The sequence below is a fragment of the Epinephelus lanceolatus genome, chromosome 20, assembly GCF_041903045.1.
Source record: "Epinephelus lanceolatus isolate andai-2023 chromosome 20, ASM4190304v1, whole genome shotgun sequence".
In the NCBI taxonomy this organism is placed as follows: Eukaryota; Metazoa; Chordata; class Actinopteri; order Perciformes; family Serranidae; genus Epinephelus; species Epinephelus lanceolatus.
This window is the reverse complement of record NC_135753.1, coordinates 13,586,165-13,597,001: the sequence shown is the minus strand read 5'-3', so window position 1 is coordinate 13,597,001 and position 10,837 is coordinate 13,586,165. Positions and strand designations below refer to the sequence as shown.

Here is a 10,837-nt window from a genome sequence, read left to right as displayed (position 1 = left end):
TTGTTAAAAGTTTTGAATTCAGCTTCTGTTCTCAGTCATGCAGCTCAGCTGTTGTAAACTTGTCCTGTATTTAAAGGGTTTGTGATTTGATTCCCAGGACTTAAGGAACAGTTTGACTTTTCTGGGAACTAAACGTATGTGCCGTCTTGCTGAGAGCAAAGGCTTGTTTATAGATCGAATCACTCACTATGTTCACTTACAGTAACTTTGGCGTAGAAAATCCTTGTGTCACATACATAAAATCAAATGGCATTGAGCAAACGCTGCCTCAATGACTTAGTGTTTAAGCCGCCTAAAAAACAGAGGCAGTGTTGTAGATGGCCGTGGTTTGTGAGGCCATTAAATACATCAAAACAAGTGGATGGAGAATTATTTTCATGTCTTGGTGATTCTTTCCGTTAAGATGGTCGGCTGTCGTTTGAACGACACTTCACTGTCCCCATGATGTCAGGTGGTACTGCTCTGTTTCATCCTTATCCATAAGCTTTCAGAAAACATGCATAAGTATGGATGACATGATGGCAGGCTTCATACGTATCCATATACATTTCTAATGCTGAGCATAAATAAGCCTTTAAATGAGAAGATTTATGCCCTAAATATGTGGCTGGAGCCAGCACCAGACAGTTAGCTTAGCGTAGGCAAATTTTGTTACCTTTAGACAGAGCCAGCTAGCTGTTTCCAGTCTTCATGCTAAGCTAAGCTAACTTGGTGCCAGCTCCAGCTCCCTATTTACTTTACATGAGACTGGGATCTATTCTCTTATCTCACCAAAATATCAAACTATTCCTTTAAGACTTAACTTGGACTTGACTGCTGCTAGACTGTTGCATTATGGGAACTGTAGTATCCATGTGTTTGGATCTTGAGCCAAACTAGAGACTAATGCTGTGTTCACACTACAAGCGACACAGTAACCGACTCAAAGCCATTTTCAATGGAAGATAGCGACACAAAGCTACAAACAGACACCTGACACTTGTCGCTGCTGACGGGTGACACGCTACGACAAAATGTGAGCTAGCCTCAAGTTTTTCAGCACTCCAGCGATGCAGTGAAGCATCAACCAATCAAATGCCTGTGTTTCTAGCTGTGGTTCTGTGTTATTTTGCAAACATAGCTGATGCTATGCTAGCTCTGTGTATCGCGGCGCACAAGATGATGCAATAAGGCGGCAAAATGTGATGTTATTTTTTTTTTTAAAAGATATTTTTTAGGGCATTTTGCCTTTATTGGACAGGTAAGTGTGAAGGGGGGAGAGAGAGAGAGAGGAGGGATGACATGCAGCAAAGGGCCACAGGCTGGATTCGAACCCGGGACACTGCGGCAACAGCCTTGTACATGGGGCGCCTGCTCTACCACTAAGCCACCGACACCCCCAAAATATGATGTTAAAATGGGGCTCAGACGATGATCAAAAGCATATATTGTTTTTTGACCAAAGACAATCTTCAGATAACCTTCAGTCGAGGTGCTGTGTGGCCTTTAGGAGACACACACAAGCATGTGACACCATAACTACGTTAATGAGCGCTTGAGTGACACCTCAGTGGCAATTTGACGATAATGTAGCTGGGCATGCTGTTGCTGTGTTGCTGGTAGTGTGAACAGAGATATTTCCATCTGTTTTGGTGTCTCGTTTCCACACGAACGGAGTTTAGGTCACTAAAGCAGAGATTTTTTAAAACACCTTTTAAAGGCGCAGATTTTTCACAACTCTGGTTACTGTGTGGACATGTAAAATGAAGTGTTTGGGTACGTTGTGTTTCTGCTTGGTCTAATGAATACTCTGGAGTTAAAATTTGTATTGCTGCACCACTTCATGGATTAATGGAGGCAGAAACGATGTTTTGAGTCTGCACCGGTCAAACCAGCTGATGGTGGGACACTTTCTTGAGTGGGATTGTTCTTGAGGAGGAGTGGAAGGAAAACTTTCACATGACCAAAGCAGTGATGAGATCTTCAGTTGGTGTTTTGGAGAAGGTAACGGTAGCCTGTACTCTTAACTACCTTTGTGACAAGGGCAGACTGCTGAAGACAGCTAACACTGGTGAGCATTTAAAGTTGGTTTTGTGCTTTAGTGTGGACAGAGAGATTTCGTAAAACAAAGGTCATGTGGACAAAACGATTTCTTTAAATGACGGGGAAAAATATCTGTTTTCAATATGTTTTTGTGCATCATAGACAGGGCCTAAAAGTCAGGATGTGTTAGACTCTTCTTCTGCATTGATTTTGACATTCTAATTCAAATATAGTCCCCCAGCTTTATAAACTAAATCACGAAGTGCCCCTTTATAAAAACTTGACTTCAGACGTAAATCCACCTTGAGAAGAATCGATAAGGGCCACAAGCCCCTTCTTGGTATGTAAAGAGGGAAATGTTGCTGTTGCAGGCACCTGTTCATGCAGAAACACATGCAGCTGTAAACAAAAGGCTCACTTGTTCTGAGCTCTCAAGTTGTTAATACTCTTAGTGTAGTTTTTTAATTTACATTCAGCATTTTTTTATTTTGTCACCATCACAATTTGCTGCCGAAAAATCCCAAAACTGTTGATGGCTGCAAAACTATCATCCCGTGAAGATAAAAGTCAGAGAGTAGTATTTGTCTGGCGGCTCCGTGGTGTTCAGTGGTCTCAGATTGGGCATGTTGTGGTCTTCATTTCACAGGCAGCGGAAGGGGGTCCCACTGAAGCCTTTATCACGGATCTGGAAACAAAGACAGCATTCAGAAACACCGGCCGGAGAAATGGGGCTGTAATGTGATGCTGGCCCAGGACCCAGACTCATGTTTAGACCTCAAACACAGCTTGTTTAGAGTCTGACCAACTCCTACTGTTAAGAACCACAGACAGAGGTTTGCGTTTCAGCTGCTACGAGATGAGTGCGATGTGTCGAGAGGAGGTCAGACTGGAGTTTTACCTACAAAAACATTTTGGAGCAGCAAAACTCTGCAGGAGGCTCAAGTCTCAATGGGACAAAAGTAAAGAAACAATGTCAAGTGGATTTTTACTGTACCCGTGTTTTTGTCTTGTCATTGTGGACAGTGCGTTGCCGCTTGTATCTAAAATAAACACAGAGGCGACACTGTGTCTTACAGCACAACAATCCTCATTTGTTACAGATTTGCGTGGCTGCAGACTCTTTCACTTTCTTTCCTGTCAAAACCGGCGCGATCAGGAGACCTTCTGAGTACACTGGGCTTTTGTTGCATGGAACAATGCTCAGGGTGATAAACGGTGCATTGTTTACCTGCTCCTGGGGTAAAATCCCGGCAGCGTGGAGGCTTTTGGTCCGTTTCACTGTGCCCAGGTGGTAGTTTGGGGCGCCACTTCCTGGCATCCCCCAGACGGAGTGCTGCATGGTCTCATTGTGCTGCGGACAGTAGGAGAATTGTGACACCATTAGTAAACATATAAGTAATCTACCATCAATCTTATCATGAACATTTTAATTTATTCAGAATTGTGCTGCTTAACCAGAACAAAGAAGCATATTACCCCACTTTCAGCTACATTCCAGTGGCTCCCAGTATCTTTTAGACTAGATTTGAAGCTCTTAATGGTTTGGGACTGGCTTACATTGCAGACTCTCTGTCGTTTTATAATCCCTCATGAGCGATCAGATCTTCAACTGCTGGGTTTTCAAATACATACTTTTACTATGCACCAAAATGATAGACTACCCTTTGAAAAGCTATAAAATATGCTAGCTCAGTAAATATTTTCAAACGACAGCTAAAAGTGTGACTTTTAAGTGTAAATTTTAATTGATGTAAATCTTTTTTATTATTATTTTATATTAATTTTTACTACTTTACCTTCACTTTTATATTTTGTTTATCATCCACTGTCTTTTTATTGGCTAACCTTGTTGTCCTTTTTGCTTTTGTGTTGCATCTTTAGTGTACAGCACTTTGAGCTGCCTCCCTTGTATGAAAAGTGCTCTAAAAAATTTTTTTTATTCATTAATTATTTATTAATGAAAGTGCATCCTTCTCGTTATAAAGTCACTAACCTTTTGCTCGTCAACAGCATTGCTGCCTCTCTCCCTCTTTATCTGTTGTTTCCTCTCCTCCAACTGCAGGCAAAGATATCTGTGATACACACCATTGTTGTCCTAAAGAAACGCAGGTAACACTTTATAATAACCATAATCATTATATGGTCATTGATAGTTAATTGAACTTAAATTAAAAGTTATTTCACTGTTAACAAACAATCAATAGATAATTAATATTTTTTTGTTATTATCAGTAATGCTGTAATTTATGGTAATTTAACATCTTATTTTTGCAAACATTATAACTTTTTATATACTATGTTTAGTATTTTATAATGGTAATAATTGATTTGTAAATCATGTATAAATATTATTTGGATGGGTATTGTAAAGGTGCAAATTGTAAGTATAATAGTGCACCTACAGACATTGAAACTTTATAATGGCCAACAAAATATATAAAGTTTATAGGCAGTTTACAAACAAATTAAGAACCCTTAACAAAGTGTTACAAATATCTTGTCCATTTATGTAATGATTAAAGTTATTAAAGGTTAAAAAATCATTTAATATCACTTAATAGGCCTATAGTATATAAAATATTATATTTGCAAAAACAAACTGTTAAAATACCAAAATAGTTAGTAATCATTGTTAACTATCAATTAATTGTTTGTGAACAGTAATATAACTACAAAGTGATAATTAATAATAATGCTGTTGAGCAGCCCTGCAAGAAACAGATTAAGGTGTTTGTTTGTGGTATTATGAACGAGTTTAAAAATAACTGCTTACCACAGATCAACACCTCCATCTTGTGGTCATATCCATCAACTACAATTTCAATTTGCTGCAAAGGATTGGGAGGTCTGCAAATATCCTGTATGTTTATTACTGTCAGCTAATCCCATGAAAAGACAAAACCAACAATGAACTGAACTCTTCCTAACAAGTACTGCCTGTGTGGTCTGATGTATCTGTGCCATAGAGCTCCATTGTTGCCAAAAAAACACATCACTGAGTCATTCTGTTGCAGAGGACAGCACCCTCCCTCATGAACACTGCCACTGTAGTTTATTTTGGGTCAATACCACATTCACCATCCTGATGCCTGAAATATTCTCAAGGGTAGTGAATGTGTATTTATCCTCTGCTGAAAATAGTCCCTAAAACATGCAATATATCCGACTGCTACTGTTTGAGTGATTTACTAAAAACTACAGAGGACAGATTTTTTTTTAGAATATAAATTATCTAGCATTTATATCTTAAGTAGGAGCCACAAACCAGTTGGGGAAGTCAGGAAATATTAAGAGATGAACTAGCACATTGTGGTTTTAGCTTTTTGTGGGATTTGTTGACAATGACCTTATGATTTACGTTTACGATTTATGTCTTTCTCACATGCCTCCACAATGAACGAAGAATCCAAAAACTGAGTAAAATTTTGATGAATTGGAGTTAAAGGGGTCTGCATTTAACAACAGCAAAACTATGTCAAAACATCAGTTTACAAACTCTCACATAATTCATGCAGTATAATCCAAGTCTCATTTATCCGGTTGTATGTTCAGTACTTCCCAACCACATATTTAAAACACTTCCCGCATAAACAGTGTCAGACACAGACAATAAGCACACCTTGGCCAGCACGTGTCTTTGAAGTCTGCTCAATGGGGTGTACAAGCAGAGTTCAAATGCATGCTCAGATGCACTACTCGTGTGGAGGTGTGTTGAGTAGTAACATTTTAGTGAAAATGTATGTGTTTGTACTGAGCATACGACTGGATAAATGAGACCTGGATTCTACTGCATTAGTATTATAAGATTTTTTCAAGACTTCAACATAACATGGGGTGAGTAATTGATATAGAAAAGATCATTTTGTGGGTCAAGTATTCCTTTAAAGCTGTAGTTGTCAACTTTTCTAAAAAAAAAACAAACAAAAAAACATTTTTTCATATAGACAGTAGCACATGAGACAGGTCATTAGTGGGAAGAGAAGGGAGAAAAAAAGAAACAAAGCAGCAATCTGGTGCATTTGTTGTAAAACCAACCGTGATGAATGCACGAATGGAAGGGATCCCCCTGGGGTCTGTGCTCATCACACTTGCAGTCCCTTTGAGTATGAGCAATGGCGGAGGAGCTGAGGAAACAAAGTAAACAGGAAACAATTACATTCAACTAAAATGACACAATATCAGGCATTAGTCATATCTGGACTTGAACATATTTAATTGGTGAAACTGATAATCAATAAATTCATAATTTAAGACATTTATCAAGCAAAAATGCTCAAACACGCTCTAGTTTAAGCCTCTTCAATGTGAGGATTTGCTGCTTTTTTCATTACAAACTGAACATTCTTTTGCTTTGGGATTGTTGGTTTAGACAAAACAAGAAATTTGAAGCTGTCACTTTGGACTCTCTCACGCTTGTTTTCCTTTTTTTCTGACATGTTATAGACATTTTTTTTTTAATAGATTAATTAAAAATGAAAATAATTGTCAGTTGGAGCCATAACAGTGTCCAGATCCATGCACTCTCAACATTTCATTTTATAACTCTGCCTCTGTCATCGTCTTTTTTTTTTAATGGTATAATGTGAAATCTGAGCCCTCGCTGAACACAACAGTCTAGAAGATATGATTTGAACCTAAATTGCTCTTCGGTGAAAAAATGCCAAATCTTAATAACATGGTCAAGCAGGGCCTCACATAACATAAATCAATAAATCTATTTTGTAACCCAGACAGTCTCCTCGGCTGAAAGAAAAAAAAGCCTTTCTATGAGTTATCCATTTAGCTCCCACTGTAGTGGAGCCCACTCATAATAAGTTGTACTACTAGGCTGACTCATGTTCACTCTCAGGCTGCGACTCTTCTCGTACCGTGCTTCCCCATGAGTGGAGGTGTGTGTGTGGTAGGGTTGTACCGTCATAATGGCAGACAGTCTCAGGCTGAACTAATTCAGTGCCTCTGTAATGTGGATTTAATCTCATCTCTGTTCTCCTTCAGCCATAAACACCTGTCTTCTTTATGTCCAGTTAAAACAGACCAAATGTAATATTCTGCATAATACCTACTGTGTGTTCATTATGTTTACACTGTTTTATCTATCCTGAGATTTTATTCTTTATCTTTAACAAGCTCATTTACAGCCACTGTGCATGTGTAGTCCACAATTAAAGCAATTGCACCTGCCTAAGCTAGTTAGTAGCTTTAAAACGTTTGTCATATTGCTGCAACTGTCACTTTATTCACACAGTAGTGAATGAGACATATAATCTATGAAAAATTATCATGCTCCTCCTCCTTGTAGTGCTAGGCAACTAGGCAGCGCTGATCCAATATCAATCAAGAGACTGTTACGGTGTCACCTATTTCTCACCTCAAATGTTTTAGAAACACATTTCAGTGTACTGTTTAGCTGTTAAATGAGACAGATATTCTTATAAACGGAAATTTTCTGTTCAATGTTTTGGCCTCTTGTTTCCACACAAACAGAGATTTAGGTCAAGAAAGCAGAGATTTTAAAAAAAAATGTTCTAAGGTGCATATTTTTAAAAACTCTGGTAGCTGTTTATCTGTGTGGACATGAAACAGTAAGCATTTGGGAAGGATGACGTAACCTCCTCACTTTGCATACGCCCACTGTTGCTCTGAGTGATGAGCATACACTCGAAACACCAACAACAATGGTGAACTGCTGGTTTGCTAATGTTTATTAGCACTGCTTGGTCTAACAATTACTTTACACTTAAACTTAGGGTTGCTGCACCTCTTCACAGATGCATATAAGTGTGTTCATAAGCACATACATTGAGCAGCAGCATCAACCCACCGTGAGGAAGGAAACAGAGGGCTCAGGAGTGACGGAGCACCTGCCACAGCAAGCAAACACGCCGTCTGCTGTAATTTTACTTGACCAGCAGACTTCACTGCAAGCCAACTGGATGTTGAAACAGGTGATGTACTTTAAGTTCTCAAACCAGCTGCCAGCGATTTGACCAGCTGAGTTGCAGGTGACACCCCCAAACTTGAGTCAAGCTCAGGTGGTCAGTTCTCATGGCTGCAACTTTTCTCTGCGACGTTCTAAAACGGTTTTGTCTCATTGCAAATCTTTGGTCTGAACTGGGCTTAATGTGGACAGATATTTTCTAAAACAAAGGTCATGTTGACAGAATTATCTTTTAAAACAGAGGTTCTGTGGTTCTGTCTCCAACATGGAGGCCAGGTTATAAACATTCTCATTTTACAACTAAACGGTACACTGAAATATGAGGTGAGAGACTGAGGTGAGAAATAGGCAAAACAGTAACAGAATCTTGATCTTGATTCATATTTGATCAGCGCTGCCTAGTTTGACAATTCACAAGCAATGACTGACATGATTGACAGCTACGCTAGAGACTCCTCGGCTCTGATTGGTTGTTTTCGTTCACGTGCGGTGGATTCTTGCAAGTATCATTAGAAGCATTACGAGGAAGAGAAGGAATATGATTTTTTCCACAGGCCATTTGTCTCATGTACTCCTGTCTCAATATAGGGACAGGTTCAGCAAATATGACAAAATGTTATTTTAATTAAAGTTACCAACAGACTTTTGCTTTTAGTGTCATGTCTGCACATATTTTTTCACATGTTGAGTTTCAAAGACCATCCTTGACCTTGGATGGACAGGGCTTTGCTTAAACCATTGCTAAAAAGTTGGACAGGGTTGTCCACATACTTTTGTCCACACAGTGTGAATTCACTTGCTCATATCATGCTTGTTTTCTTGCCCTCTGAGGCCTCTAACTTACAGTAAAGTTTCATTTTTACCTTGCTTGTCCTCGTGTCATGTTATCTATTGAGTATTGTGAAACACCATGAATACACCATCACACTCACACACACTCACACAGTGTGATTCATGTATTTTCAGCATAAATGATTGAGAGTGAATGACTAAGAGCGTGTGAATGATCTCACATTGGTCCCTGAGAGAGGCCGCCTTGCTCCCATCACTCAGCTGCCTGCATGTTACCTGGAGGCAGACACAGTGAAAAGATAAAGCACAGTTACCTTCTGGAAATTGCTATAATTGAGTGATTAAGACCGATGACGTCAAATGAAAGCCTTTTTTTTTTTGTTAACTGAATGAGCGTTCACTTAGCCTTCATTCACACACACCGGTATGACTGTGACTCACCAGCGTCCTGGCCTTGGGCTTTGTGCTCGGCATCTGTGTTTGTGCAGCAGCAGTCGCTGGTGAAAGACTGAGCGGTGACGGTGAGTCAAAAAGGCCATTTTTGCACCTAAAATCAAAAACAAATTGGATTATTAGTTGAGTGGACCTGCCTTTGTCCTTTTGTGATGATTCAGTACCGGAGCCATAATCATCCTCATGTTCATCATCACAGTGATGATGAGCCCTCAATTAATCACACTCATTTACTGAGCTCCATTTCAAGTACATCTCTGGTGCCAAACTTTTACTGTATGTCACTCACATGCAAGCTTCACTGTCCTCGCAAAAACACGCAGAAAACTCGACTGACATTTCGGGTGTGGATGTTTTCACCCTAACCAACAACTCAACCCTCTCATCTCCGGACTGCTTGCTTTGCACCTCCACATCCCTCCTGCCCTGTGGAAATCACACAGACCTTCTTCACAGCACTGACTTTTAAATGGAATCAAAGTCAGACAACAATGCAGTAAATATTTGTGGAGGAAAAAAAACTATTTCAAGTTTTTCCTTTTCTTTCTTTTCAAATTATAGCTACCAGGCTGAAGTGTGAGTTTATGTGCCGCTTGAAATGTCTGTCATCTGACACTTCAAAGTCAGTAAACAGTTTTTGTTGAAATATTGAACAAACACAAACATTTTAAGGGGATAAAAGTGGTTGTGGATGGTCCTGGGGAGGAAATAAGTGGCAGAGAAAGTGGAAGAAGTACATGAAAACATAAATAAAATAAACATATACGCAGAGGCAACAGGCAATAGACTGCAAATGTACAAACCACTGTTCCAGGTGGACACTGAGGACAATGAGATGGTGACTTCTCATCACATTGCATGGTTTTCCTTAGATAAATAGATAGATAGACAGATAGATATCAACATTTGCAATTGCGTCATAACTACAATAGTAATAGTAGCAACAATGGCAGCCACAAGTCTATACAGTCAATCTAACTGCTAATGAGCATTTTGATTCTATTTGGCGGGTATTTCATGTTGACTTGCAGCACGTGTCTGATGTCTCCGAAAATAAACATCACATTTAAATCCAGATTTTGATTTTTAAATAATACAGCGACATGTTGTGTCCAGCTGGTGTCACATATTTACCTTGATGTGATGGTTCAAACTGAGGAGACAAAAAAAAGCTGGAGAGGCGACAAACTGAGGCTGAGTGTAGCAGTTTGTAAATATTTGAAATAAGCAAAATGATGACGGGAAATACGTCATCGCCTCAGGACGTCACGACGTTGAGTTCTTCCGCCGCTAGGGGGCGGGGCCGAGCCGAGCGTTACTTCTCTGTGCAGGTGAAGTAAAACCCCCAAATGAGAAGATGTTATTGAGGAGTGGAGCTGAATTGCAGACACTTTATTTCTTTCTTCTTTTTTTGTATACAATATGAATAGAGATATGTATGTAAATAGGCCTATATATAAATAGCGGTGAACATAAAGACAACAGACTTTCAATAAGCAACATAAATGAACAATTTCATATCCAAAATGGAGGAAGAAGCAACATTCATCTTGTTTGATGATTTAAATTTGGAAACGGTTTTATTTATTTCTATGTTAATTGTTTAATAATTCAGGTTTTCTTTGTTTGTTT

The 10,837-nt window shown here is 39.2% G+C and overlaps 1 protein-coding gene across 4 annotated transcripts; it reads right to left on the bottom strand.

The window, feature by feature from the left end:
• Positions 1–2,193: 2,193 nt before the first annotated feature.
• On the bottom strand, positions 2,194–10,451 carry LOC117265114 (uncharacterized). Of its 4 annotated transcripts, none has more exons than XM_033639532.2 (9): positions 10,340–10,451; positions 10,009–10,072; positions 9,495–9,631; positions 9,194–9,299; positions 8,974–9,028; positions 6,058–6,146; positions 4,016–4,078; positions 3,251–3,373; positions 2,194–2,707 (listed from the first exon to the last, which is right to left on the bottom strand). In XM_033639532.2, the coding sequence occupies exons 2-9, from the start codon at positions 10,063–10,065 to the stop codon at positions 2,663–2,665; spliced, it is 675 nt and encodes a 224-aa protein (XP_033495423.2). In that variant the 5' UTR covers positions 10,066–10,072; positions 10,340–10,451; the 3' UTR covers positions 2,194–2,662. The 4 variants fall into 4 exon arrangements, with proteins under 4 accessions (XP_033495423.2, XP_033495424.2, XP_033495422.2 ...); XM_033639531.2 differs by having other exon boundaries at positions 2,196–2,707; positions 4,016–4,117; XM_033639533.2 differs by lacking the exon at positions 4,016–4,078 and having other exon boundaries at positions 2,195–2,707.
• Positions 10,452–10,837: the final 386 nt, after the last annotated feature.